Source organism: Monodelphis domestica, chromosome 5 (genome assembly GCF_027887165.1).
Source record: "Monodelphis domestica isolate mMonDom1 chromosome 5, mMonDom1.pri, whole genome shotgun sequence".
In the NCBI taxonomy this organism is placed as follows: domain Eukaryota; kingdom Metazoa; phylum Chordata; class Mammalia; order Didelphimorphia; family Didelphidae; genus Monodelphis; species Monodelphis domestica.
In genome coordinates, this window is record NC_077231.1 from 241,551,273 (window position 1) to 241,578,698 (window position 27,426).

Here is a 27,426-nt window from a genome sequence, read left to right on the forward strand (position 1 = left end):
CTTTCCTCCCTTTCTCAACTCTCCCATTTATCAACCTTTTCTCTGCTTTCAGTTTTAATTAATTTTAAAAATTCTTTTTAAAAAAATTAATTATTTTCCCCCTTCTTTTCCCTCTTTTAGTTAAGTTGTAATACAAATTCCCTCTTCTCTCAAATTTCTTTTGCCATTTTTTGTACCTTTTTCTAAGTATGATTTCTTTGCCTTGTTCTTGCATTAATTCTTACCTTTCTATCTCTTTTAAACTCTCATTCTTTTGAAGCCTAATGTTTTTCCTTCAATAGATGATCTGTGGATTCCTTCCTTTGTCTTTCTGCCTTCCTCCTTTGCCTTCTCTTCCTTTTCTTCCTCTTTCCCTCCTCCCTCCCTCTCTTTCTCCCTCCCTCCCTCTATCTCTTATCAGAAAAACCCTTGCAGGGAACACACATGGTTTGTAGGCCTGATGTAGATGAACAGGCATTGGAGGAATATAGTCAGATAGGAGGAACTGAAGAACCTAGAAAAGTATTCAGGAATAGAAGGAAAGCAATGTTCTTTCTTTTTTTTAAAACCCTTACCTTCTGGTTTAGAATTGATTGTAAGTATCCATTCAAAGGCTCATAAGGGCTAACCAATTGGGGTTAAGTAAGGTCCCCAGGTCATACAGCAAGGAAATGGCTGAGGTCAGATTAGAACCTAAAATATCCTGTCCCCAGGCCTGGGTCTATCCACTGACCATCTAGCTGTCCCATATCAATATTTTATAAATATCTGGTGATGAAAACATTAAATTAAGTATGGCTCCAAAGTATATGTTTTGCTTTTTTCCCCTTAAACTAAAAAAATTTATTTTTATATTTACATCATCTTTATTTCTGAGTATATGATACCCTTTCCTTGCTCAGCAAGTTATCTCTTATAACAAAGATTTTTATTTAAAGAGGGAGGAAGAACAGTTTTTAGCACAACTAAGCAACACATCATGTCTGACATGTGCAGTATATCAAACCCATAGTTGCTCATTTTGCAAAGAGGGTGGTAAGTTCATTTTTTTCCAATTCCTTTGGGACCAAGCTTAGTTATTAAAATGACACAATGTTCAGTTTCTTTTTTTATGGTTTAAAGTCCTGAAGCCTAGTAAGGCAATTAAACTCTCTGTGCCTCCTAGGCAACTTTTTAAAGCTCTGTTTAAGATAAAATTGGATTGCGAATCAAGGAAGTTTCTAAACATAGAATTCCCCACACTGATAAAATCATAGGTCCATATCTATGCAAAAAAAAAAAAAGCAGCTCTAAAAACTTTGTATTTTCATTTTAACATTGCAGAAACTTTTTTAAACTGGTAAAATTGTCTTTTAAGTATTGGTGATGAGAACAAATCAATATTCTGTTTACCAGATTATCTCAGTTTAATTTGGTTATATATAGGCTGATTTGAGCCACCTTGTAACATGGGAGACTAAAGCAAATAATAGTGACATTTTACTTCATGGTATTGAAAATATTTCACTTGTTAGGCATCTTAAAGATATAATTTCAAATAGAATTGCCTATACATTGTAACTTTTATCTGGTGATGGTAATCTATGTAGTTTGCTGTCAAAATATTCTTTCTCAAAAGCTGAAGCCATTCTTATAAATATATTGTGAATTTATTTTATAATTGAAGTCAGGTACTTTGTATTCTTAATAGAGTCTAGAATTGGTTTAGATATGTGATCATTTTAAAATATCCACATATATTTTACTAAAAGAATAAGCTTCTTGGTTTTTAGTGATTTAGAAGGTAGTCATAGAAACTTAGTGTGTTTAAAAGCAGAAGTTCCTAGTAGGCTAGTTTTGGTCTTTAAATTTAAAACTTGACAAGTAAACTGCAGAATGAAACCATTCAGTGTTGTTAAAATAAGGGTTGGAATTTCTGTTCAGATTCTTTTTTTAGTATGCAGTTGAACTACATTCTTTAGCTTGTGAGCTTTTGGCTTAGTGATGGACTTTCTACTTCATGCTACAAATTATATGTTATTGAAAAGTAAAAATTAGTCAAACAACTTTTGTGTGTGTATGTACCTGCATGCTTACCAATGGAGATATGTATATAGAGATAGATATATCTATATATCTATATCTTTGTATTTTAGGTGTTTTTCTTGTAAACTTGCTTACCTACATGCTTACCAATGGATGAAATGAGATATGTCAAGTATTTTGCTTAAAGTACTACATAAATATCAACTTGCTATTATTTTATTTCTATACTAAATACTTTTTTGACTGATTCCTTTTCCCAATGCAAATTGTTCATTATATAAACTCAAATTATATATGTAAGCTCAAAATAGAAAAAATAGACAAATTAAAGTAATTCTGTTCACTTGCAATATTTCTATAATTAATGTTTTTACATAATCTTAATTAAAGAAATAATTTCAATAAAACTAAAGTGGAGGATGGGAAAGGAGTCAAATGTGAAAAACCATAAATACATGATACATTGTATTTTAGAATTCCCTTTTTACTTGAAACCTCAAAAATATAGTCAACAAAAGCTACCATTTATTATCAAAGTGTTGTTACAGAGAGCTTAATAAAGTTACATTTTTTAACCAGGCCTTCCTTGAGAAAATTTAGAAACTTCTAGGTATTTTATAACTTTTGATGTATTTTTTTTTAACCCATTTCTAAGTAATGACTCCAAGGCAGAAGAGTGATAATAAGGGCTAGGGTCACACAGCTAGGAAGTATCTGAGGCCAAAATTGAATTTAGTCGTATTTCCAGGCCTAGCTCTCTTTACAGTTGGCCACCTAGCTGCATTTTGATCATCTTTTTACTTGATTTTATCTTTAACTTTGGACAAATTGCATCTGGAAATAGGCATAGATTTTATTTTATGTCAAAACTTTGTAAAAGGAAACTGCTACCACTATTTTAGAAAAGTGTCATTTGGAGGCAACCTGGTATCTGTAATTGTAAATGGTCAGCATCATTTTTGAAACTGTGCTTTCTTCCATCAGATGATAATGTCCCCCTCTGTGTTTAAGAACTGAGATTTAACAATGCTAATTTTTTTTGGTCTTTCATGCAGATGAATTGGAAGAGGGAAGGCAAAGAATTAAAACTTTTTAGTTGTAGCTACTTCAATCAAAAAGTTTAAAAAGTTAAAGTTTAAAGAGTTTCTGCTTTTATTCCATATGTGTGGCCTTTGCCTGGATAAGTTTCTTCTTTCTGCAGTAACTTCTCGGGAAGCTGAGCAGCAGCTAGTCAGATAACCAAGTTTGAGCTCATATCATTCTTTCTTGCTTTTTGGAGGGGTAGTGAATGATCTCAGAGTGTGGCCATAGCTATTATCTTAAAGGTTGTTTAAATTAAAAAATTTTTGGATCCTAAATCTCAATATTTGTGTTATATGCAATGTAAATACTTGTAAAAAATTATCTGACTTAATGAAACAAATTTTGATTGTGGTTTATTGCCTAAAAAATAAAAAAGAAAACCTTCATTTGTTTCTCTCCCCCCCCCTTTTTTTTTGTTTAGCGTATTGCAGGAGAAACCAGGACATTATTTTCTAGAAGTAATGCCCACAGAAAGTGGAAGTTGTGCAACTGCTCGCCAGGCAAAGCAGAAACGCAAATCACATAGTCTTTCTATACGACGAACTAACAGTTCAGAACAAGAAAGGACAGGACTGCCAAGAGAAATGTTGGAAGGACAAGTAAGTTGACATTGACCATTGTCTTCCTTTCTCAGTTATGATCATATTTATATATAGTTTTATAAAGCCAGATGAAACCAGATATCCTAAGTCATATCTAGATATGATTCATATATTCTGGAAGAGCCAAGAATTTTCTTAATCATTCTTGTGTATATGTATGTGCATACACACATATGAAAATGCTTTTATGATACTTGATTGGATTTTTAAACTTGGGATTTTATTAGTGAGGAATTCCTTAAAAATGCATATTAGTAACTTCTCAGCATTATATAGGTTTAGAGAGGTATCTGAGTAACTTGTCTATAGTCATATCAGTAGGTTTCATACACAGGACTTGAACTTAGCTGGAGATTAGTACTCTCTTCAGCATGGTATGTTGTCTCTGATAGCAGTTATTCAGCTTAGTTTTTATTCTCTTCAGGAATTGTGGCAGAATTCATTATTTAATTTACTTACACATTCAATTCAATAAATTATAATTTATTACCTACTTACAGGTTAAAAGGGAAGCTAGGACTTGTAATACTCATAGCTATAATAAAACAAGCTAGGCATATCTAAAAGATACAAAATTCTATGAGTGATCTGAAGAGATATTGTTGGGGGAGTTCTCTTAAAAGAGATGATATTTGAATTGGGTTTTGAAAGTTAGGATTTCAACAGATGGGGATGGCAAGGGCTTTGAGGGGACAGGACTTTTTAGGCAGATATAGGGAATGGCAAACAAGAAAAAGAAAAGAATTCATTAACTTATATTAATGAATATTTGGTATATATCTTTATATATTATGTGGAAAGTGGTATAAGATAAGGCTACCATGGTAACTTAAAGTGAGAATATGAAGAATCTTGAATATCAAGCCAATTTTGGATTTTATTTAGTAGGTTACAAAGAGCCACTGAGGGTTTCTGAGCATTTGAGGCTTGTGACCTTTAAGGGAATTTAAAGGTTTAGTGATTGGAAGAATAAGAACAGTGATGGTGAACCTTTTGGAACTTTTTAGGGACCCAATATCATGCCCCACCTTCCTCCCCAGACTGGGTGCCTGTGCCCCACCCCCAGCTCTGGGCCCTGCCCTCAGCTGCATGCAGTACTCCACCCACTCCTGTGTTTAGGGGAGGGACAGGGGCAGGCTGGCCATACCTTTCCCTTGCGTTTGGGGGTGGCCAGGCTACCAGCTCTTTTCACTCTAGTGTAACCCCTTTCCCCCTCCCCCCAATAGTCAGAGGCAGGGCCAGGCTTCTGTGTGGCCAAGCCAGGGGGCTGCATGTGCCCACATGAAGTCCTTGTCCTCAGAGCTTCATTTTGGATTACAAATTGCCTAGTAAATAGTGACTAATCATTAATGATAGTATTTTTTTTCCAGACCCCACCTTTTCTTTACCTGAAATTGAGTTAGAGACTAGATTGGGGTCCAGGAACCTGATGAGAAGAGTCTTAATACAGGCCAAATTGGTTCTGAGGACCTATACGAATCATCTATCATCTCTGGATTTCATCTTCTTCATCTGTAAAATGTAGCAGTTGAATTAAGACTTTTCAGGTATATTTCGGTGATGATGTTTAGTAGATGGAAAAAGTGGATCTGGAGCTCAGGAGAACAAAATAGTAGTTACTGTGAATTTTAGTTTTACTCCACCCTGCTTAGTCTAGAATTCTAGCAACCAGGAATGTATACACCCCCACTTAAGGATTAACTGTAGGGGCGGATGGCCTATGACTGCATGTGCTAGCAAGTGACAAATCAGAAACAACTGACTGACCCCCTGGGCTGTCCTAAGCCAAGTTTAAGCCATCATTGGTACATGTGAGGCACAGGAAGTGATGTAAAGAACTATCTTTATATTTCGTGTCACTTCCTGTGAGAGGGTCTCTCTCAGCAGTATTGGGAACTTTTGGTGGTGTTTGGTGTGCTTGAGGCTTTATCAGATTTGGAATTGGAGTTTACTGGGAGGACCTCTATAGTATGGTTTAGGTGAGGCGGTTTCCCAGAATCGGCCTTGGTGATTGATAAGGCTGACTTCCCCTTTCCTTGACCTTCTGAAGGCACTATCCTCTGAGGAGGCCCTTCATCTTGGAGGAGACCTTGTGGCTGGAAGCCAAGCTAGATTTAACCTGGCTGAGGCCAGGCTGGAATAGATCTTCTACCCTTTTCCTCTTCTCCTTCTTCTAAATTTCTCTCTTCTATTGTAAATAAGCCACCATAAAATCCCATACTGACTTAAGTATTTCATTGGGATTTAGAACTTAAATCCCTGGTGACCATTAAATAATATATTCAGCCTCAACCCCTAAATTTACCCTTAACGTTACAGATTTAGGAATTACTCATCTATGTTAAGGTAATGTTGGAAGGTATTGAATTTGATGAGACTTCTAAGAGGAAGAATCTAGAGAGGAGTAGACACAAATATCACCTTCTGAAAGATGAAATTAATAGTAGAGCTTGGCAAGAATTTATCAAATTCTCTGCTGTTAGCATAGAGAGCTTCATATATCCAGACTTGAAGTTTTCCGTTTCTTTTTCCTATTTGCTTTTAGAACCCAAAATCTTTTGGCCAGGTTGTCTTTGTCACAATGATGTCTATTTTACAATGTTAATGTTTACCCCAAAGCTTTCTTAAGATGATTTTTCCTCCTGGGTTTTCATATATGATAGATGTTCTTGACCAGCTACCTCTTAGGTAGCAAAGTGGTATAGTTGCTAGGGTGTTGGGCCTGGAGTCAGGAAAACCCAAGTTCAAATCCAGTCTCCAGCATTTACTAGCAGTATGAACCTAGACAAGTCTCTTAATCTATTTCTGTCTCTGTTTCCTCATCTGAAAAGTAGAGATAATAACATTTCCCAGAGTTGTTGTGAGGATGAAATGAGATATTTGTAAAGCACTTGGCACAGTGCCCGATACATAGTAGGCATTATATAAATGCTTATTCCCTTCTCTTCACTACCTTTTGTATAATTGGTTCTTTTTGAATAAGATATTCCAGTCATGAATCACATCTACTAATTCTTTCTTACAATTTATGAAGATATTTGTATACTGAAGTCTGAGCCTGTGAATATTATTAATGCCCTTTTTCCAGGATTTTTTTCTTTTTCTCTCAGTTATTAGACAATCAAGGCAATATTTTAAGAATATTAATCTGATGTTAATTTGGAGAACAGATTTTATGGTCTTCAGGATATCATAATTGTACAGGTGAAAGGTATTGAAGGCCTGAAGTAAGGTAGTGTGACACTGGGGATGGAAAGGATAGAGTGTAGGGCTTACATGATTGGAGGTAAGAAGAAGACATAGATGGCTGTGTTTTGAGTTTGGGTACTTAGGAAAGTAAATGGGACCATTAACAGAAATAAGATAGGAGCAGGTGTCTGGTTGAGTGTGGAATGGGTGTTAAGGAGAGATTTCAGAATTACATTAGCTATCCATACCTAAAAAAGAATTCCATCTACAACCTACTTGACAGATCTAATCTTTGCTTGCAGAGGAATCTCATTCCTTCTGAGGCAGTCCATTCTATTTTAGTGTAGCTCTAATTGTTAGGAAGTTTTTACCTTGCATCAGGCCTTAGTTTCACTCTGTAACTATCACTCATTTCACCCATCATTCCCAGCTTTTCCTTTCAGGGTCAAACAAAACATACCTAATTGATATTTCAGGTGATATCTCAGATTCTTTAGGATTGCTCTCCTGAACCTTTCCCAGCCTCCTGACTTGCCTAATTCCATTGACCTCATGACATGATGTTAAATCAAGCTTCTGGTTGCCCTCCTTTGGACATGCTCCAGCTTATCCTTTGTAAAATGTGGTGCATTGAATTGAGTATAATTCATATCCCTGTGGTACTCCATTGTATGTTTTCTAAGTTAATATGAAATCATATTGATTCCTTTTTGGGTTATTCATCTGGTTCCAAACCCAGTTATACTAGCATCTCCCTCACAGCTTTCCATCTCTTTTTTATGTCAGGTGAGGTTTTGCCAAATGCTTATTGTGACTAATTTGTTTAACCAAAATAGAGAGGAAATGCCTTGGGCTTTGCTACTGGAGAGATGACAATAAGACTTTGATTTATGGCAGGGATTCTTAACTTTTTTGTGTGTTTTGGGACCTTTTGCAATCTGGTGGAGTCTAGGGACTTTTTCAGAATAATGTTTTTAAATGCATAAAATAAAAGTACATTGGATTATGTTAGAAATCATTTCACAAAAATGAGGTGCACAAGGAAGAGTTTACTTAAGGAAAATATACTAAAATATAGATAAAGAATATCTGTATTTCTTAAGTTTAAGGTCCCAAGGTTAAGAACCCATACTTTAGGGGATTTACTACTTTCCCCTTATACTTTTCATACAAGGTATGAACTTCTTAGGGCTTTTGATGTTAAGGAGGAAAAGGCCTCAATATACCAATATAACTATATATTCATATATATACATTTCTTGTAAGCAATAGCAATTCTTGTAAGCAGTACCTTCACAGAAGATGGCTGACACTTGGAATTACAAAACCTCTAAATTGCAAATAGCCATAAATATGATAGTGTATGAATAATTTTATACAGACGATTTTGATGTGGCTTCACTTTTGTGACAGCAGTGACTGTGTCCCTGTAGTGATATGAAGCTACCTCAAGAGTGTCTGAACTTGATCAGGTAAAATTGAATTAAGATGGTTTCCTCACCTTTAATTCTCTTATCAGTCAAATGCTAGGTTTGTGCCCCATATACCTATTCACTGGTCTTTGTTGTGTTTTTAAATCTGTGGGTTTTGACTATTACTCCATTGAAATGTCAAAAGTTGTAGCTCTTAAAGAGCACATTTCATTGACTTTTAGAGATAATCAGCAGAGACTGTTGGGATGAAGTCAAATGGTCCAAATATCAATCAGTTCTATAAAGAAGCAGGATCAGTCCCATCAAAGCACAAAGGAAAATGTGATTAAGTAATAAAAATAAACTAACTCCAAGAACTGACATTACTTTTGCAAAATAGTCCAGTTAATCCTCAGAAGACAGGCAGGTAGGTACCTTCACTGGCATCTGGTGGGATGCTTACATAAGTTTAGAAGACTAACCAAAAATTCAAGTTAAAAACATCTGCTAACAATTGCTATGAAGAAAAAAAACCCTCTTATTATAGGTGGTACAATATGTACAGAGATTGACCTACCAAATATTAGACAAAGATGATGTTGTGATCAAACTTAATTATTCAAGGCTATGCCAAAATTGTCAGAAGAATTCCGAATGAGCCTCTATGATGTAGGCTATAAAATGTCTATTTCCAAAAATATTATAGGAAATTTTTTTGCTTTAGTAGACCTTGAAGTCTCCCTTTTTGGGAATGATGAAATTTGGGGAAATATTGATTTACTGAGAAGTATAATTGTTCAGAAAAATAAGAGATTTCTGAATGGAGATGGAATACTTCAGTATAACCTTGTACCATTCTATGCATCATAGAAGGTTAAGAAGTCTATTCAAGAATTGGAACTAAACATACTTCAGTGGCCTGTGAATTCAGTTGATATAAACTCAGATGAAAACTATGGGCTGTGCTGAAGGCTAGATTTGTAAAAATGGACTCTGTTAAAGGTATTCTAAATATCCAGTATAATAAAATAAGTTTCATGATGAAAAATTAAAGAATATGAGTCAAAAGCTCATGAACTCAATCCTAAATTGTAAAGAAAGGATTGCACTAAAGGGACATATTAAAGTTTTTTTAAAGATTGGAAAAATTGAAAGGCTTAATGTGTAAGTCCATACATTTAATTCTTTTACTTTATCCTTACTAATTCACATACCACTGAAAATTGAACTTTGCAGCTAAAAAAATTCTAAATAGTAAACCTAGCTATATATACATTTTTAACAGGGGTGTTGAACTGAGAGGCCAGACATTGTGAAAGTTCTTTTGCCTGTGCAATAGCCTGTCATGCCACTTACCACATTTTGTCACTTATGTAGTCAGTAAACATTTATGAAATGCCTTCTATTCAACTAGATTAGAGATCAGCAACTTTGGCTGCTAGGTCATGCTGGATTGTTGTCTACTTTTTTGAAGCCTGTGGGCTAAGAATGGCCTTTATATTTTAAATATAATAAAACCTTTTAATTTAGTTACATTATTTTTATGTTTAAAATATAATAAAGCTTTTCCATTTTTTACTCCTGATAAATTAACCATAGTTTGCTTGAACCAGATCATAGTGTTCTCAGGAGATGATTCTTTGCCACCAGCTATCTTCCATACCATCTAGTACAGTGTCAGTACTGGGGCTCAGTGATAGAGTAAATCAGGCCTGGTTTGTTGGGATCCATGGATTAGATGGCTCACTGCAGCATGGCATCTTTTCCAGAAAGATTGCAGCTTGGATTTTGGTCTGAAAGTTTGAATAGATATGGAGAATGTGGCAGTAGATAATAAGTGAAGATCCAAGTGGATAGTTGGTATCAGGGAAGTCTGACACAGGTAGTAATTCAGCAACAGTGTGTTTGATTCAAGAATATGGGGCCAGATGGGGTACAGTGTTACCAGGTTTGGGATTGAATGCAAGGGGAATAAACCAGAGAGTTCTATTTACCAGGACTTGGGGTATAATATAAATGGTACCAGTATGATAAGGGGGAAGGCTTAGTCTCATTATACATGTTAGATACCTAGTGATTAGTACCGTGGTACAAAGTAAAAATGTGACCAGTAGTAAGGTTGAATGAATCCTTCTTGAATTGTGAATTAAGAAATTCTTATATTTCTCGTTTTCTAAGGGCTAGATTGGTTCCAGAAAGTGGGGATTTTAAGGGATGTTGGATACAGTCATTGTTACTCTGTGATTCAGACCTTTGATTTCTTTAGCAAAAAGAAATTCCTGGTGAAGAAACCCTCTACCAGTTCAGTACTTCCTCTCTGCCTTAGATAGCAGCAATCTTCTTGGCAATCTGAATTCTTAAGAGAATTGCCTGGGACACTGTGATGTGGTCTGCCCAAGGTCACACAACCAATTTGTGTCAGATGGGGGACTTTCAAGATCTTCCTGACTGAGGCATATACATGGTAGATCCATAAATGAATTTTTGTTGAAATAGTTATTTTTTAATAGTCAACATAGGAATGGGGAAGTAGATTATTATGGTAAAAGATCAAAAGGTAAAAGGTTCATGGGTATTTGCAGATTTAAAAGAGATAATGGGAGCAGGACATATCTGGTCTTTGCTTACACATGATCAGGAATACAGTTTTAATTTCAGAAGGCAGCAAGTAAGAGGAGAAAATGAGAGCAGTGTGTAATAAAATGCTGATTACAGCTGATATGTCTAATAATGCTTTTCCTCCAAATTTCCATAAAAAACTCATTGAAATATATTTCTTCCTCTTTTTAAAAATAAGGATAATTAAATAGTAATTAAAACATTTTACAAAACTATAGAGGAGTAATGGATAAAGAGTTGACTTCCCTCACAGGAAACCTTGTGTCCAAATTTCTTTTCTGATTGTCTTTATGTAGGGCTCTGGGCAAATTGCTTAAGCTTTTAAGAATATAAGTTGGGGGAGGATGTGGAGCCAAGGTAGAGAAGGCACACAGATTGCCCTGATCTCTACCATATTACCCTCCAAAAAAACTATGTTATAATACCTCAAAATGAATTCTGAAGTAGCATAAACTGCAGAAAAAGGAGTGAAATAATTTTTCAGCTTAAAGCAACTTAAAAGGCCAACACAAAAGGAGCACAAAGCAGCTCTCCAAGGTAGGTCCCTTTGGGGCACCATGCCTTGGGCACAGCTGGCTCAGCAGCAAAGGCTTCCAGAGCTCTCAGCCACAGATATTTATTTATTTAAATTTTATTTAATTAAGATAATTTTTCCATGGTTACTTGATTAATGTTCTTTCCCACCCCCCTCCCATAGCCAATACCCAGTTCCACTGGGTTTTACATGTGTTATTGATCAAGACCTATTTCCATAGTATTAATATTTGCACTAGAGTGATCGTTTAGTGTCTACATCCTCAATCATTTCACCATCGACCTATGTGATCAAGCAGTTGTTTTTCTTCTTTTCTACTCCCACAGTTCTTTCTCTGGATATGGATAGCATCCCTTTTAAGTCCCTCAGAATTGTTCTGGATCATTGCATTGCTGCTAGTAGAGAAGTCCATTACATTTGATTGTACCACAGTGTATCCATCTCTGTGGATAAGGCCCTCCAGGTTCTATATCTTTCACTCTGCATCAATTCTTGGAGGTCTTAAAAGTTCATATAGAATTCTTCCAGTTCATTATACCTTTTAGCACAATAGTACTCCATCACCAACAGATGCCACAATTTGTTCAGTCATTCTCCAATTGAAGGGCATCCCCTCATTTTCCAATTTTTTGCTACCACAAAGAGTGCCAGCCACAGATATTTAGAGGAAGGGGTAGGGGTTGCACAGCTGCTCAGAAGAAGATTATAGAGGTCTCTTTGCTGACTCTTAGGTCTAAGACTTTTGTTTCATTGCCCACACATTGAAACAAGTTGCTGTATTGGGGTATAGTCTCAGAATGAGGAGGAGCACTAGAACATACCAGCTGTCATGATAGAAACCATCCCCTAAGTTTGTCGTAGCCTACACCCCATTTTTGTTTACGTTGTGGGATGTGGGGGCATGGAGGATAAAAAGGTGTGGGGTAGAGCTCTCTGGAGGATGGCACTGGAGAGCCTTTGTGGGCTAAGCAGCTTAGCGGGTTTGTGATTTCAGCTTAGGTATTTTTTTGGATAGGTAAGATTTTCTTTCCCCTTTTTTCATTTCCCTTTTTTATATATCTCCATTTTTATTAAAATCACATTTTAAAGAGCTACTAACAGACTTCTGCTTTGAGAGTAATTATAACGATGACCACAATATTTTATTAATATTACATTTAATATTTACCTTTTTATTTATTACACAGTGCTTGCAGCCACAGGGGAGCAGGGGACCTTGGTCACAGTTCCAGGGTAGAAAAGAGTGCTTGTGGTTACTCACAGAACAGAGCAGAGGCTGGGAGAGTATTAAATATACTTCTCCTTATATTATACCACCTTGGAAAGCAGATAGATTCTCAGAGCTAGTAGCTCTGAAAACAGCAGCTGCACAAAGAACCAGAAACTTGGAACAGTTCTCCCTTTACCATAGTTATAGAACCCAACTTTAACAGTTTTTTTAAGTTAAAAGGAAAAAGCTAGAAAATGAGCAAACAACAGGAAAAGAAACTCAACATTGAAAGTAATTTCTTTAGTGGTAGGGAAGACCAAAACAGAAACTCAGAGAAAGACAACAAAATGGCTGCATCTAGAGCTTCCCAAGAAAAATATGATTTGCTTTCTCAAGCTCAGGCCCAAAAAGAATTAATGGAGCTCAAGAAGAATTTTAAAATCAAATAAGTGAGGTAGAAGAAAAACTGGTAAAAGAAATAAGTTAACAGGAAAATCACGATAAAGAGTTAATGGCTTGATAAAGGAAGGCACAAAAAAAATTGAAGAAATTAATACTTTAAAAACCAGAATAGACCAAAAATCTACTGAAGAGAAGAACTTCAAAAGCAGAATTGGCCAAATGGAAAAATATATACAAAAATATATACACTGAGGAGAACTTAAAGGCAGAATTACCATGTGAAAAAAGAACAAAAATTCACTGAGAAAAAGAACTCTTTCAAAAATAGAATTGGCCAAATGGAAAAGGAGATATATACAAGCTCACTTAAAAAAATCATGTCTTAAAAATTTAGAATTGGGCAAGTAGAATCCAACGACTTCACAAGACATCAAGAAACAACAAGAATCCAGCAGTCAAAAGAATGAAAAAACAAAACAGAAGAAAATGTGAAGTATTTCATTGGAAAAACAACTGACTTATAAGATAAATCTAGGAGAAATCATCTAAGAATTATTGAACTACCTGAAAGCCATGATTAAAAAAAGAGCTTAGACATCATATTTCAGAGCATTATCAAGGGAAACACTCTGATATTCTAGAACCAGAGAGTAATATAGAAAGAATCCTCCAATCACCTCCTGAAATTGATCCCCCAAAGTTTGACTCCCAGGAATATCATAGCAAATTTCACAACTCCCAGGTCAAGGAGGAAATACTGTGAGCAGCCAAAAATAAAGGATTCATATATCATAGAGCCAAAGTTAGGATAACATGAGACTTAGCAGCTTCTACATTAAAGGATCTGAGGACCTGTGAATAGGATATTCCAGAGGACAAAGGTGCTTGGTCTTCAACCAAGAATTATTTAGCCAGCAAAACTGAGCATAATTCTTCAGGGGAATAATGAGTGTTCAGTAAAATAGAAGACTTTCAAACATACCTGATAAAAAGACCAGAACTAAATAGACAATTTGACTCTCAAAAATTACCCAAGAGTAACAAAGAAGTAAACAGGAAGGAGAAATCAGAACTTTATTATTTATTATTTATTATTATTATTAGAGCATTTAGAAGGTATATGCATAGATAGAAGGCAAGGGTCTGAGTTGAACATAAAATGATATAAAAAATAAAATTAAGGTATGAGAAAGAGGAATGCATTGGGAGATGTAGAATGGGGCAAATTACTTGCACATAAAAGAGGCATGAAAGTGTTCACGAATGGACGGGAAGATGGGGGAGGAGAACACACTAATCTTACTCTCATCAGCATTGACTCAAGGAGGAAAGAATACACAGTCAGGTAGAGAAAGTTATTTTACCCTGTAGGAAAATTGAAGGGGAAGAAGATAAGAGAAGAGGGTGGGACTGATAGTAAAGAGGACAAATTGGGGCAAATGGTGGTCAGAAATAAGCTGAAATGGAATGGTGAGTAATAAACAATAATCATAATGGTGTAAAATTTTTTGCAAATCTCTAATAAAGGTTTAATTTTCTTATATAAAAATATCTATACAATTTTTAGTGATTTTTATTATAATAAGCAAGGCTGCTCTTGGTTTTGTTGTAGCCATATTATACTTAGTCTTATGAAATATTACTACTTAGTTTAAAAAATCTTTAGTTATCTTTTGCTAGGCTATTATATATTATTTTTGAATTCTTTGTTTTGAAACAAATTTGCCCTCTAGTGGATAAGTGAAAAATTGTGAGTTTGTGCTTTATTTCTTAATTGCCCACACATTAAATGTCTTTACTCTGTAATTAATTATATCTTTTAGAACAAAATACTTAAAACATTTCTAATTTAATTTACTTCAAAATCCAAATTAGTCCATGTAAACATAGAGATAAATATTGTTGCTAAAATGATGGACTTTAATTTAGTTCAATTTACATTATATGACTTTATATTATATGAATAAAAGCAAAATCTGAAAACTTTTTAAGGCATTTATCATTTTATGCATGATTTTAAAAATTAACTTTTTTTTGGTTAGATATTCAGTGCCAGTTAAATCTTTGTACCATTGGAGACATTTTATTTTGTGATTTGTGCATCTTCCTGAGAATTTAATCTGAGGAAAAAAGGGCAATCTTAACATTGCATCAGATCTTTCAAGTTGTAAATCCACTAAGAATTCAGAAAGTTTGTACTGTAAGTAAATTTGATAATTCACATATTATTCAAACTAACATTAGGTTTGTAGGAAATTTATCTAGCATAACCTATTTTTCTATCAGTGATCCAAAAGGTATTGGGACCCTATATTTGTGTTTCCTTGTGAATTCATGACATGGTACAGGTACAGACTTCATAAGATCCAAATGTGAGTTTAGGTATACTTTTTCCTCTGCCTGTCTTATGACCCAGGAAACCTTAGTGGTAGTATTGCCTAATTGAAGCTATTGGGGCAGCTGCTGTAAAAATAGGTGGGCAGCTGTGAAACACTGTGCTCAAGGATAAGCTTTAGGCACATTAGGCTATTTGTCATTGGCTCTCTTTCAATTCAGAAGCCATCACTGGTTATGAAATCGAAGTGGCCAATATGTACCTTTATTTTTTGAGGGAAGGGCACTTAAAATTTTTGGTTGCAATTCATTTGGTTATTTGCGTGTAGAAGGAATATCATGTATCTTTTATTTGAATAACTTTTCCTAGAATATCTTTTTCTAAGTCATTTATAATTTGTGAATGTGTTAAATAAGTCAATCTCTTTAAAGGAAAGATGATAAATGCATAGGAACATTTTCCTTTAAGGCTTTTCATTTGAGGTTGTTTGAACTCATATTTAATCAGCCTATTGAGTGGGCTATTGAGTGTATATACATACACACATATATTGTTTTAATACAAATGAAATAATATATACAAAGTGGTTATGCTTATTTGAAAATAGGTTGTATTTAGTCATTCTATGTATTGGGTTGAGTTCCTAATTAAACTCTTGTCTTTAATAATTCCCAGTCTTCTGAAAAACTCTATACCTCTAAAATTCATACTAACCTATTCTAACTAGCAGGGCCTTTTGAAGCAGAGAGGGTGCCAGAAATATGAGGGACATCATAATAGCTAGCATTAATATAATGCTTTTAGAGTTTGTGAAGTGCTTTGTAATTATCTTATTTGGTCCTCACAACCCTGGAATGTAGATTCTGTTGTTGTCTTTATTTTGCAGATGAGGATTGCCTAGAGTCACCCAGCTAGTAAGTGTTTGATAATAGATTTGAACTTGGGTCTTCCAAGCATTGGCCCAGCATTCTGTGCACTATGGTTCTATCTTGTTGTCTAGACATCAGGAACTTATAGAAACATGATTTACCTAGATAGTTATGGAGTTAGTTTTTGTATTTTCAGAGAATATTAGCAGTAGCATTAAAAGGCTTTCATTTCTAATGTTAATAGTATTTCAATATTAATATAGAAGAAGACATAGCCAGTTAGGTGGATCATGGCTATAGAGCTAGGCAGAATTTTAGAAATATCTTTTAGTCCAACTTCTAATTTTGCTCAGGGGCTACAAAGATAGTAAATATCAGAGTGACACAGTAATTAGCAAAGTAAAGATATATTAATCTATTTGTACCAATGTCTCTTGGAAATATATAGAAAATTATCTCATACATATTTCATATACCCATCCACCTGCTAATTCACAAGATTGTTTAATTAGTTAAAGATTCCACATTGTCAGACCTAGACTTACTACAGAAATTTTTTTGAAAGACTTTTGTTTTGCCTAGCATAGAAGGAACTTGATAATAAATGCTTCTTGAATGAATGAATCCAGCAATTCCATTGAACAACTTTAAAATGTGTTTCAATTTATGTTCTTTCTAATTTTGTTAGAAATTTAAAATGTATAGTAAGGAATATATTTCAGTTTAAAAGAGAGGATGCTCTAGGGGGCAGCTGGGTAGCTCAGTGGATTGAGAACCAGCCCTAGAGACGGGAGGTCCTAGGTTCAAATCTGGCCTCAGACACTTCCCAGCTGTGTGACCCTGGGCAAGTCACTTGACCCCCATTGCCTAGCCCTTACCACTCTTCTGCCTTGGAGCCAATACACAGTATTGACTCCAAGACAGAAGGTAAGGGTTTAAAAAAAAAAAGAGAGGATGCTCAGTTTTAGAATCTATTAAAACAATATTTTCATTAAATAAACACTTACTGAACTTCTGTTAAAATACTTTTATTATAATCAGTTTTGAACAAATGTCTTTTTCTGAATTTTACTTTAGATAATGCTACAATTTAACATTTTAGTCTTAATGAGAACAGTTTTAAGTCCTGTAGTTATTTCAGTAAAATACCTTGCAAATATCTTAATCCTTATACTCTAGAGTCAAATTTAAAGGGATTAAATAGTTTACTAGTTTTGTTGATTATCTTGTCTTTATGCCATAATCTTTGTCTTCCTCCCTCATCCCATTTGAATCTTCTATTGGATCAAAGAAAACAATTAAGCAATCATCATATACAGTTATCTGTTAATGTATACAGTATTCCCCCCTTGTCATTACTATGACAGATGAGGTTTATATTTCATTCTCTCTTCTCTGAGTGTGGTAAACAGCACTATCCAAAAGAGGAATGGGACAGCTATAGGAGGAGCTATAGGCTCCCTCCCACCAGGTATTTTTGTAAAAGGCCTAGATGACCTCTTGACCAATATTGTAGAGTTCAGTTCAGTTCTGACTTACATTAAATGGCCTCTGAGCTTTCTTCCAACTTAGAGATTCTGTGAGTCTATGCACAGAGAAGCTTAATTAGGAATATATACATATGCATACTTTTCTCCTTTGCTCATGTTATATACTGAATGCTACAAAAAGAATTATAGTATTATTCTGTAATTTCATATAGGAAAAAAGCTTATTCGTATGTAGATTGGTATATTTTGGACACATTTGCTTTTATGTAGATCAAGTTAAATTCAGATTTTATTTTACTAAAGAAATATGTATCTCATATTTTTTAATATATCAATTTTACCTATCTATTTAAACCTCTGAATTTCCTATTGGGGGAAAGTACTATAGAGAAAAGGAAACTTTTTAGAATAAATTAATAAAGATAATTTTTATGATCAGTTACAAGCAGTATTTTGGCATTTGACTACAGTAGATTAATCTTTTTTTCCCCTTTTGATAGGATTCTAAACTCCCTTCTTCAGTTCGGAACACTCTTCTTGAACTTTTTGGTCAAATAGAAAGAGAATTTGAAAATCTTTATATTGAAAATTTGGAATGTAAGTATTTTGTATATACATTTCATTTGTCCTCTGAAAGGAATAGCCTTTCAATCAGTTAGCATTGATTTCTTTGATTAATTTTAGTTTGACTATAAGATATATTATATTTTTATATATTCTATCTTCATAACTAGATTGTAAACTCCTTAAAGATAGGAACTGTGCTTTACATTTCTTTGTGTCCCTCATTGTTCCTACTATTTTCTTTACTATTTTGTAAGCATTTAATATATATATATATATATATGTACATATATATATATATATTTGAGTAATTAGTTATGGATTTCTTCATATAAATCTTCAGATTTGTTTTGTTATGAAAACTTTTTAATTTATACTCCTTTATTGTCACTGAGAAATAAGTGTACAGAATGAGGAATTTTTAAAAATTATTTTTCTTGGTTTAAGGTAGAGCTTGTTAATTTTTGACTTGATGTTAATTGAATTATGGTCAACCAATTTAGAATCATTTGTTTTTAGTATGTTAGAATATAGTCATACATTTCTTAAAATATCAGATTTTTGTTATTTCAAGTGCTTGGGTAGTTCTGAGATTAAAATTTCATGAAATGTGTACATTCATATTTTGCCTTTTTGAAATTCTTAGTGCGTAGAGAAATTGATACTCTGAATGAGCGTCTTGCTGCTGAAGGACAAACGATTGATGGGGCAGAACTGAGTAAGGGTCAGTTGAAAACAAAAGGTAAGTTTAAAGTTCATAAAATGCTTATTTAATTAACACTTGTTACCTTTTACTTCTATATAAGTTACATATTCTTATATAAGTTGCACATTGAGTCAGACTTAGAATTTTATAATAGGAATTGATTCATTTGTATGCTTGTACTTTGGATGGAAAGAGTACTAGACTAAGAATGAAGTTGGGTTTGTAGTTCTAACTCTTCAGCTCTGTGGTTTTAGGCATGCCATTTATCCCCATTTGAGGATCATTTTCCTTATTTGTAAAATGAAAGAATTGAATTGAATAATATTTAAAACCATTTGAATCACTAAAATTCTGTAAATCTGTGTTTCTTTTTCAATGTTGTTTTTTTTCAACAGCCAGTCATAGTACCAGTCAGCTTTCTCAGAAATTAAAGACCACTTACAAAGCTTCTACTAGCAAGGTATGCAAGACACCACTGTGTTCTATATTAGTATTTGCTCTTAAACTAATATTGCAATATTAAAAAATATATATATATATATATATATAATTTTTAATTTGTATACTTTTTCAACCATCAAGAATTGGGAAGTCATCACACTTCAACTCAATAATATCACAGCCTTAAATGTGCTTACAGTAGAGATAGAAATAGCCCTAAAGAAAACAAATTTGGAAGAAGTAGCCAGATTGAACTGGCTTATCTTGACAGTAATTGATTTTGATTGGTCAACCAGTCCTGCCCCTGGGTGGGGAGAGGGGAAGCAAAGTCCAATACTGTGGTGGGTTTCTAGTATTATAGACTTACTAGATAATTTTTAAAATATCTCCCTTGGCTTTAAAAAAAGATACACAACTTGAAGTCCACAGCCAAGTAAAATGAATAAAATATATGGGAATAGCTTTCAGTATTCCTTTTGTTTTGGCTTATTTTTAGAAATCCAGATACATATTAGAGTTTTCTATAGAGGACTTTTTCTAAATTTCCCTCCAAATAATTAAACTATTTCTGGATAGCTTGATTTTTAAAAAATGTCCAATAATTAATGGAGGTTGGCATTTCAGTTACATTTGATTGTTTTGAAACTGAAATTAAAGTATACTAACTAGAAATATGGAGAGTAGATGATTTCTGTATATTTTTTGTTTTGTTATTGTTATCTAATCTGGTAAATTGTTTTAGTTGTACATATTAACTACCTAGATTAAGAATATAATATGTTATGAAATATTGAAATGAAGTGTTATATAATGGGTATAGAGTTGGCCTTAGTGTCTGGAAGGTCTGTGTTCAAATTTCACCTCTGACACATACTGACTATGTGCCCTTGGGTGAGTCACTTGACCTTTTAGTTTCTAAGACAATTGTTCTGAGACTACTAGTTGTAGAAAAGCTGCTGATGGGTCTTGGTAAAGAGAGTTCTTCACTCAGAGCTCTCTATACCAATGAAATTTCAGGACCAGTTAATAATAAATATAAAATATACCTCTTTAGGCTTCTATAATTTGTTACTTTTTCTATTCTTTTTTGAAATGGAAAAAGGGAAGACTTATTTTCACCTTTCTCTTTATTTTAAACAGTGAAGTAACTGCCCAGGCAGCAAATATAAAATGTGCCAGAATAGTTTTGTTTAATAAAGATGCTAACCTTTTTAATAAAACTCTCCCGTCCTTCCCCTCCAGTTTCTGAACTTTTAAATATAGTACTGCCTCTTTATCCGAAGTTCTACTTTCCAAGGTTTTAGTTATTCACAGATAGCCACGGAAGCACCACCTCCTATGGTTTCCATTGGCTTGACCAGGAAACACTGGAGGTCTGCCCACCTTTTTGTAGGTAGGTAGACCACAGCATGAGGGTAGGGTATTTCTTATGCTTTCACTATCACTTTTTATCACTTTCTTTGTTTTTGGTGGTGGTGGAGAACCTAGATAAGGGGCAAGAGCAAAGAGATAGCACATATATGGGAATCTGCAGACATTTGTTATAAATGAGGTTTTAGCTATCTACAGTAGCTCATGCAATTTATCCCCATCAGATACAGGCCTCCTGTATGTGGAATCCTGCTAAAAACCTAAGCAACTGGAAATTAGCATTAGGAGAAATAGTTTAGTAGCTATATGTGTCCTGATTAGTACTCCAGAAATCTTGGTTTAAAAGTTAAGCATGCCATAAAAACAGTTCTAATTTAGATTCATTTATAGTGATTACTTTTTCTAGTTCAGAATCTTTTAGACAAACTATCTTTGATGAGATAGTGGAAGAAATGAAAAGTCATATGAAAAGGAATCAGCATCTTTCCCCTAAATGACTTTTAATGAATTTCTAATGGGTTGGCAAGAGTGTGGCAAAGAGAATGAATTTGAAAATGATTGCTTTAATCAAACTCATGGCATGTTCACAGAATAATATTTTTATAACGATAAATAATTTTTTAAATAAGAAAGAAGGGCTGTTTTTAGTTTCAGAAAATGCTATAATAAGAAGTAGTAACATCTATATATGAAAAAATTCACATAGTTCCATTTCCTATATTCCCTAAAACTCTCTCCCTATTACTAAATTGTATTTTAAAGGCATTCTCTATTATATCCAATGATTTTTAAAAACTGCTTTGCTGAGTAAATCTTTTTTTCTTTAAACCCTTACCTTCCATCTTGGAATCAATACTATAGGTTCCAAGGCAGAAGAGAGGAAAGTGCTAGGCAATGGGAGTAAGTGACTTGCCCAGGAGCACATAGCTAGGAAGTGTCTGAGGTCACTTTTGAATACAGGACCTCCAATTTCTAGGCTTAGTTCTTAGTCTGCTGACCCACCCATCTGCTTCTGATTAGGGAAATACAAACCAAAACAATTCTGAGATATCATCTCACACCTGTCAGATTGGCTAAAAAGACTAGAGGACAAAATGACAAATATTAGAGGGGATGTGGAAAAATAGGAACACTAACATGCTTTTGGAAGAGCTGTAAATTGACCCAACCATTTTGGAGAGCAATTTGGAATGACTCCTAGTGTTTATAAAACTGTGTATGTACTTAGACCCAGCAATGTTTCCCTAAGAAGACAAAAAAGGAAAAGAACCTGTTATAAAAAAATTTATAGCAACTCTTTTTAAAAATTTTTATTTAATTAAGAGAATTTTTCCATGATTCCATGATTTATGTTCTTTCCCTCCCCTCTTCTTATCCCTCTCCAGTAGCCAATGTGCAATTCCACTGGGTTTTACATGTCATTGATCAAGATCTATTTCCATATAATTGATATTTGTACTAGGGTGATTTTTTAGAGTCTGTATCCCCAGTCATATCCCCATCGACCCATGTGATTGAGCAGTTGTTTTTCTTCTGTGTTTCTACTCCCATAGTTATTTCTCTGAATGTGGATAGTGTTCTTTCTTATAAGTCCCTCGGAATTGTCCTCGATCATTGCATTGCTGATAGTAGAGAAGTCCATTACAGTTGATTGAGCCAGAGTGTATCCATCTTTGTGTGTAAGGTTTTCCTGGTTCTGAGCAGCTCTCTTTTTGATGGTAAAGAATTGGATATTGAGGGGATGCTGATCAATTGGGGAATGGCTAAAGAAATATATGGTATATGATTGTGCTGGAATACTACTGTACTCTAAGAAATAATGAGCAGGCTAATTTTAGGAAAGAATTACATGGGATAACAAACAATGAAATGAGTAGAATCAAGAAAACATCAGACACAGCTACAGAGTTAATACTGGAAGAAGAATAAATTGTGAAAGAGTGAACTTTAAGGTTGAAATAGTGAAGACAATTTATATGAATATATGTCTCCAGGACAATGCCTTCTATGATGCGGGTAAGGTGGGAGAGGCTAAGGCATTCTATTAATAAATTAAAAAAAGAAATTATATGATGGTTGGTAATCTTCAACATTTCTTTGGTTCAAATAGATTTTAAGAGATTTTAAGACTTCTTAAATTTGTTTTTTGTTTCCTATAGTGAGAGTAGATTTTAAAATTAAACTAGACAAAGTTTTTTGAACTACAAGGCCTCTTGATGAAAAAAACTTAAAATTTTCATTAGAGCAAAACCACAGAATCTTTTCTATTGTATATGTGTTTTTTGGTTAGCGTTTCAAGCTTTTAAATCTCATAAGGTTTTGTTACATGACTTGATGTGATTTGAATTTTGATTGGAATATCTTAAATGTCCTAATAAATTTTTTTCCTTTGCTTTAATTTTCTCTAGAGAAAAAAAAAACAAAAACTAAAGAAAGTGAATAAAACCCATGGCAGGGACTTAATCATTAAAACTGGCACAGAGCAAGAAGATTCTTTTGCTTTCAAGTAGTTTCAGATTCTTGGTTTCAATATGCACTTTAGTCACATTCCTTTAATGCCTAAAATATTCTCTTCACAGTTTGAAAAAAATTGAGGGAAAGAATTTTTTAACCTCTTTTTTGGTAGTTTAAAAAAATATTGATTACTGTTAAGAAGAATGTTATAAATATTGTTCTCTTTGTTGTTTTAGATTGTTTCCAGTTTTAAGACTACAACATCAAGGGCAATTTGCCAACTAGTGAAGGAATATGTTGGCCACAGGGATGGAATCTGGGATGTGAGTGTTACAAGGACACAGCCGGTGGTGTTGGGGACTGCTTCTGCTGGTAAACTTTGAAAGATTTAAAAAAACAAAAAAAACAATCATTCAACTACAGTTTTTGGAAACTAAGTAGCAATAACTGACATATTGCTGACATGATGCTGACTGAAATGAAATGGTCCAACTGAAACAGAGCTATTAGTCACAAAACCTAAAAGAGATTTAGGATTGAAGTTTGAGTATATCACATTGTAAGTTCTAGGAAATGAATCAGTAGGTACTGATGTCAGGGTGGCATTCTTTAGCTTTTTGGTGCTTTTTTAATTGCCACAACTTCTAAGTATTTGAAATACTTTGAGGAGCAAAATATTTAATTTTTTTTCTTCAGGGCTGAAGCTCTTAAATAAAAAGGTACAGTTTTCAAATAAAACTCTTCAAAATTGAAAGTATCTTTTATTATTTCACCCTCTTCACTTATTTAATTATGGGAATGAAACTAAGGTTTTTTGAGCTTTGTTTTCTTCCCTTCATTAATCCATCATTTTTGGGAATGCTTTTCTGATTATTTCACACCTTTGCTATTAATTGTGGTTAAAGTATTCTGGTTGTAGAAGTATATTTAGCTTTCCAGTGAAATTCTATTAATGGAATTTGATTATTTTTAATCAATGAACACTAAGATACCAAAGGAGGGTAAAGTTTGAGGGGGACTCCAGACTCAGACAGTAGCAGGGTTTAGGCAGTAGCTATCTTCCTATTTAAAAAAGGATAATGTTTATTATAGACCAAATAATATATCATTTTCAATGCCCATTTTAAATTAAAAAAATGTAAATTTAAGGGGTAGTATGCTATTATTAAAAATAATTTATTGAGCTTGTTAAATGTGATTGCTCATTCAATTGTCGTTTCCAAGGGTAAAGTGGACAAGGCAAAAGAAAGCCACTTTTAGTTAGAATAAAGAAGAGATAGTTTTAGCTGATTTTTTTTCCTATACATAAGGGAATTGCCTTTCAAATTTTTTGGAGATATGTTCATTTTTTCAGTTCTTAAAAATACAAGTCATCTCTGAAGTATTGCTTGGAGGTCCCTGATACTTGATTTGTTCTTTATAGATCATCCAGTCAGCCATCTCTTTTTTCAAATCAAGAAAATGAGGCCTTGAGAAGTTTTAAGTGCCTTGCCAGAAAGTCCCACTGAAATAAGAGACTGTTTGAGCAGACAGAATTTGACTGAAATAAAATATTGGAATGGAGTACTGAGAGAAACTGCCTTTTTCTCATGATTTCTGAGAGACCCAGTAATCTGGATTGATTAGTTCAGTATTCTGAGCCTTCCTTTCATTTGTAAACAGAGCCCTTACTGCTAATCTTCAGGCTTTCCTATATTGTTGAGCTTCTTTTGTATTCCTTAAATGTTAATATTGATATAATCTCTTAGATACAATAATATCTTTATTGATATTATTACCAGCTTTCCTTAGTTAATTATTTTATTCACATACATGGGATTTTAGATCATTCTAGTCTAGGAACTAGAATTTAAACTAAAAGTCTTCTTTGCCTCAGCTAAGGTCTAAATTAGAATATTTCAGAAAATCCTTGATTTGGGAGAAGTTTTGGAGGCTATCAAGTCCAAACCATATCTAAAAAGGAATCATCTCTACAGCATATTTTAGAAGTAGACTATCTAGCCTTTGCTAGAAGACATATAAAGGAAAGCTTACTATTCCAAAGGTAGCCCATTCTACTTTGGATAGGAATATTTTTAGGAATTGTTAGTAAATTTTTTTTCTTACATCATGTATAAATTCAAATCAGCTTTCCGTGTTTAACATTGATACTTTTTAGAGGTGAGAGGTCCTTTTAATCTATTAAAAACATGGAATTATGGGCAGGTAAGCAATTGATTAAGGATGGAAAAGCTGAATAATTCTCAGTTTCTTTGGAGACATTTATAGTGTTTAATTACTTTGTTTGAAATGTTGCGAGTCATAAATCCATAAGATATTCATGTTCAAATGTAAATGGAAGATTTATTAACACCCAACTAAATAAAGCTTTTATTATCATATACCTATTGTCTTGATTTAGAATGCATAATCAAGAATGAGCTAGAGTAATATAATAAGAAAGGCCATACATACACAGTTAGCTATTGAAATAGGCCTGCAGAAAGAAAACATAATTTTTCTAGCTTAGTTATATGTAAAGGAATTTTATTTAAATTTTTTTCTTTTCAGATTGCTATTTTCTGAATGTTATTAAGTAAAAGAATTTTCTGGATTTGTTATTTTTACCTCTCATATTTGAAGTACTTCTTTGGTATATCTCAAATGGACAATAAAAGTTAAACTTCCTCATTAATAAATTTTTAGAATAGCCTATGAAAATTTTCCCAGTGACTGACTTAGGAGCAATTCAGTGGATCAGCTTTGTGATTGAATCAACAAGTCACCTGGTAGAATGATTATTATGTTTGGACATCATACTCTTGTAGTTTGTATACTTTAAAATATTTTATTGTTCATTTTATGATGTTAAAATATTGATCTTTGTCCTGATTGTGTTTTCATTATTTTCTGTGTGATATTGTTCAGATGCAACTCTTTCCTTTCCTTTCCAGATCACACAGCTTTATTATGGAGCATAGAAACCGGGAAGTGCCTCGTCAAGTATGCAGGTCATGTTGGGTCAGGTAAGTCTGTGTAGATTTTAAAGACATTTACTATCAAAATTTATTTTTCCCATTTCAATTTAATTTATAAGACTGTCCATTCATGTTACAGAATTAAAATTATTCTTGACTGCTACTCGTAATCTGTTGTAGACTCTAACTTTACTGAAAGGTTAAACTCCAAGAAAGGGGAATGCTTCACTGTCTATAATGTCCTACCTGTTGCTATTGAAGACTTTTAAGGCATTTGTGCAGCTTGAGTACTCTGGCAGCTGATCACATTCCTCTTCTGAAACTCACATTAGTTAGACTTCAGTCTTTTTGGAAGATGAAATAAATTCTATTATCGTAGCTGGATTGACAAGCCTTGGTAGTTCCTCAGATCTCTTATTGTTTCTGTTTAAAACATTGTTAACTCAGTCTTTGTTATACTTTAGGTAAAAATAGTTTGGACTATAAAATTATTAAGCTATGGAATTTTTATTTGTTCTTACAATTTATAAGTAATACATTATAGTAGTATTAGTAATAGTGTTACTTATGTCATTATCCACCAGTAACTTGAGTATTTCTTCAGTTCTATAATAATAGTTTGATTTTTCATTTTCATTAAAAATAAATTTAATTGTTTAGAATATAATTCCTAGGACTAGCTTGATTTTCTTCCCTCTCAGGCTTACATTATAAAAATCGTAAGAGTTAGAAGTTAGGATAACTGGTCATTTCTGCTAGCTACTAGCTACTAAGGTGACTTAGGGAGAGGTTACAAACTGGAAGCTTTTTTGTTTCTCATTTTTATGTATTACATATCTATCTTTTTAGAAAGAAGCAAAGATTAATATGATTATTTGCTTAAGTTATATTTTAGGCCATTAACATTCTGAATAAATGCATAAAATATTAAAAGTTTTTTTACTGCTTGATTTTTTTAAACTCTAAAAGGTAATGATAGGTGCTTTTGTGTTGTACACGTTATTATAAACTGATAAATATGTATTGTGATCTTTTTACCATATAACATTTAGTTTTGTTTTGTTTTTGCAGTAAATTCCATAAAATTTCATCCTTCTGAGCAGGTTGCTCTTACTGGTATGTGAAATTTAAATTTCTTGCTCAAATATATTAATAATAATAATTCTTTTTTGTATCCCGAATA

At 33.5% G+C, this 27,426-nt stretch overlaps 1 protein-coding gene across 4 annotated transcripts in view; it reads left to right on the plus strand.

The window, feature by feature from the left end:
• Window positions 1-27,426, plus strand: part of WDR37 (WD repeat domain 37) — a 98,757-nt gene that overhangs the window by 14,278 nt on the left and 57,053 nt on the right. For all 4 annotated transcript variants that reach the window (XM_056799995.1, XM_001365396.3, XM_056799994.1 and 1 more), the window contains 7 exons: window positions 3,509-3,686; window positions 18,251-18,347; window positions 18,961-19,056; window positions 19,416-19,480; window positions 23,523-23,658; window positions 26,220-26,291; window positions 27,315-27,359. In XM_056799995.1, coding sequence (XP_056655973.1) covers window positions 3,549-3,686; window positions 18,251-18,347; window positions 18,961-19,056; window positions 19,416-19,480; window positions 23,523-23,658; window positions 26,220-26,291; window positions 27,315-27,359 — 649 coding nt within the window. In that variant the 5' untranslated portion in view covers window positions 3,509-3,548. The remainder of the gene's footprint in view (window positions 1-3,508; window positions 3,687-18,250; window positions 18,348-18,960; window positions 19,057-19,415; window positions 19,481-23,522; window positions 23,659-26,219; window positions 26,292-27,314; window positions 27,360-27,426) is intronic.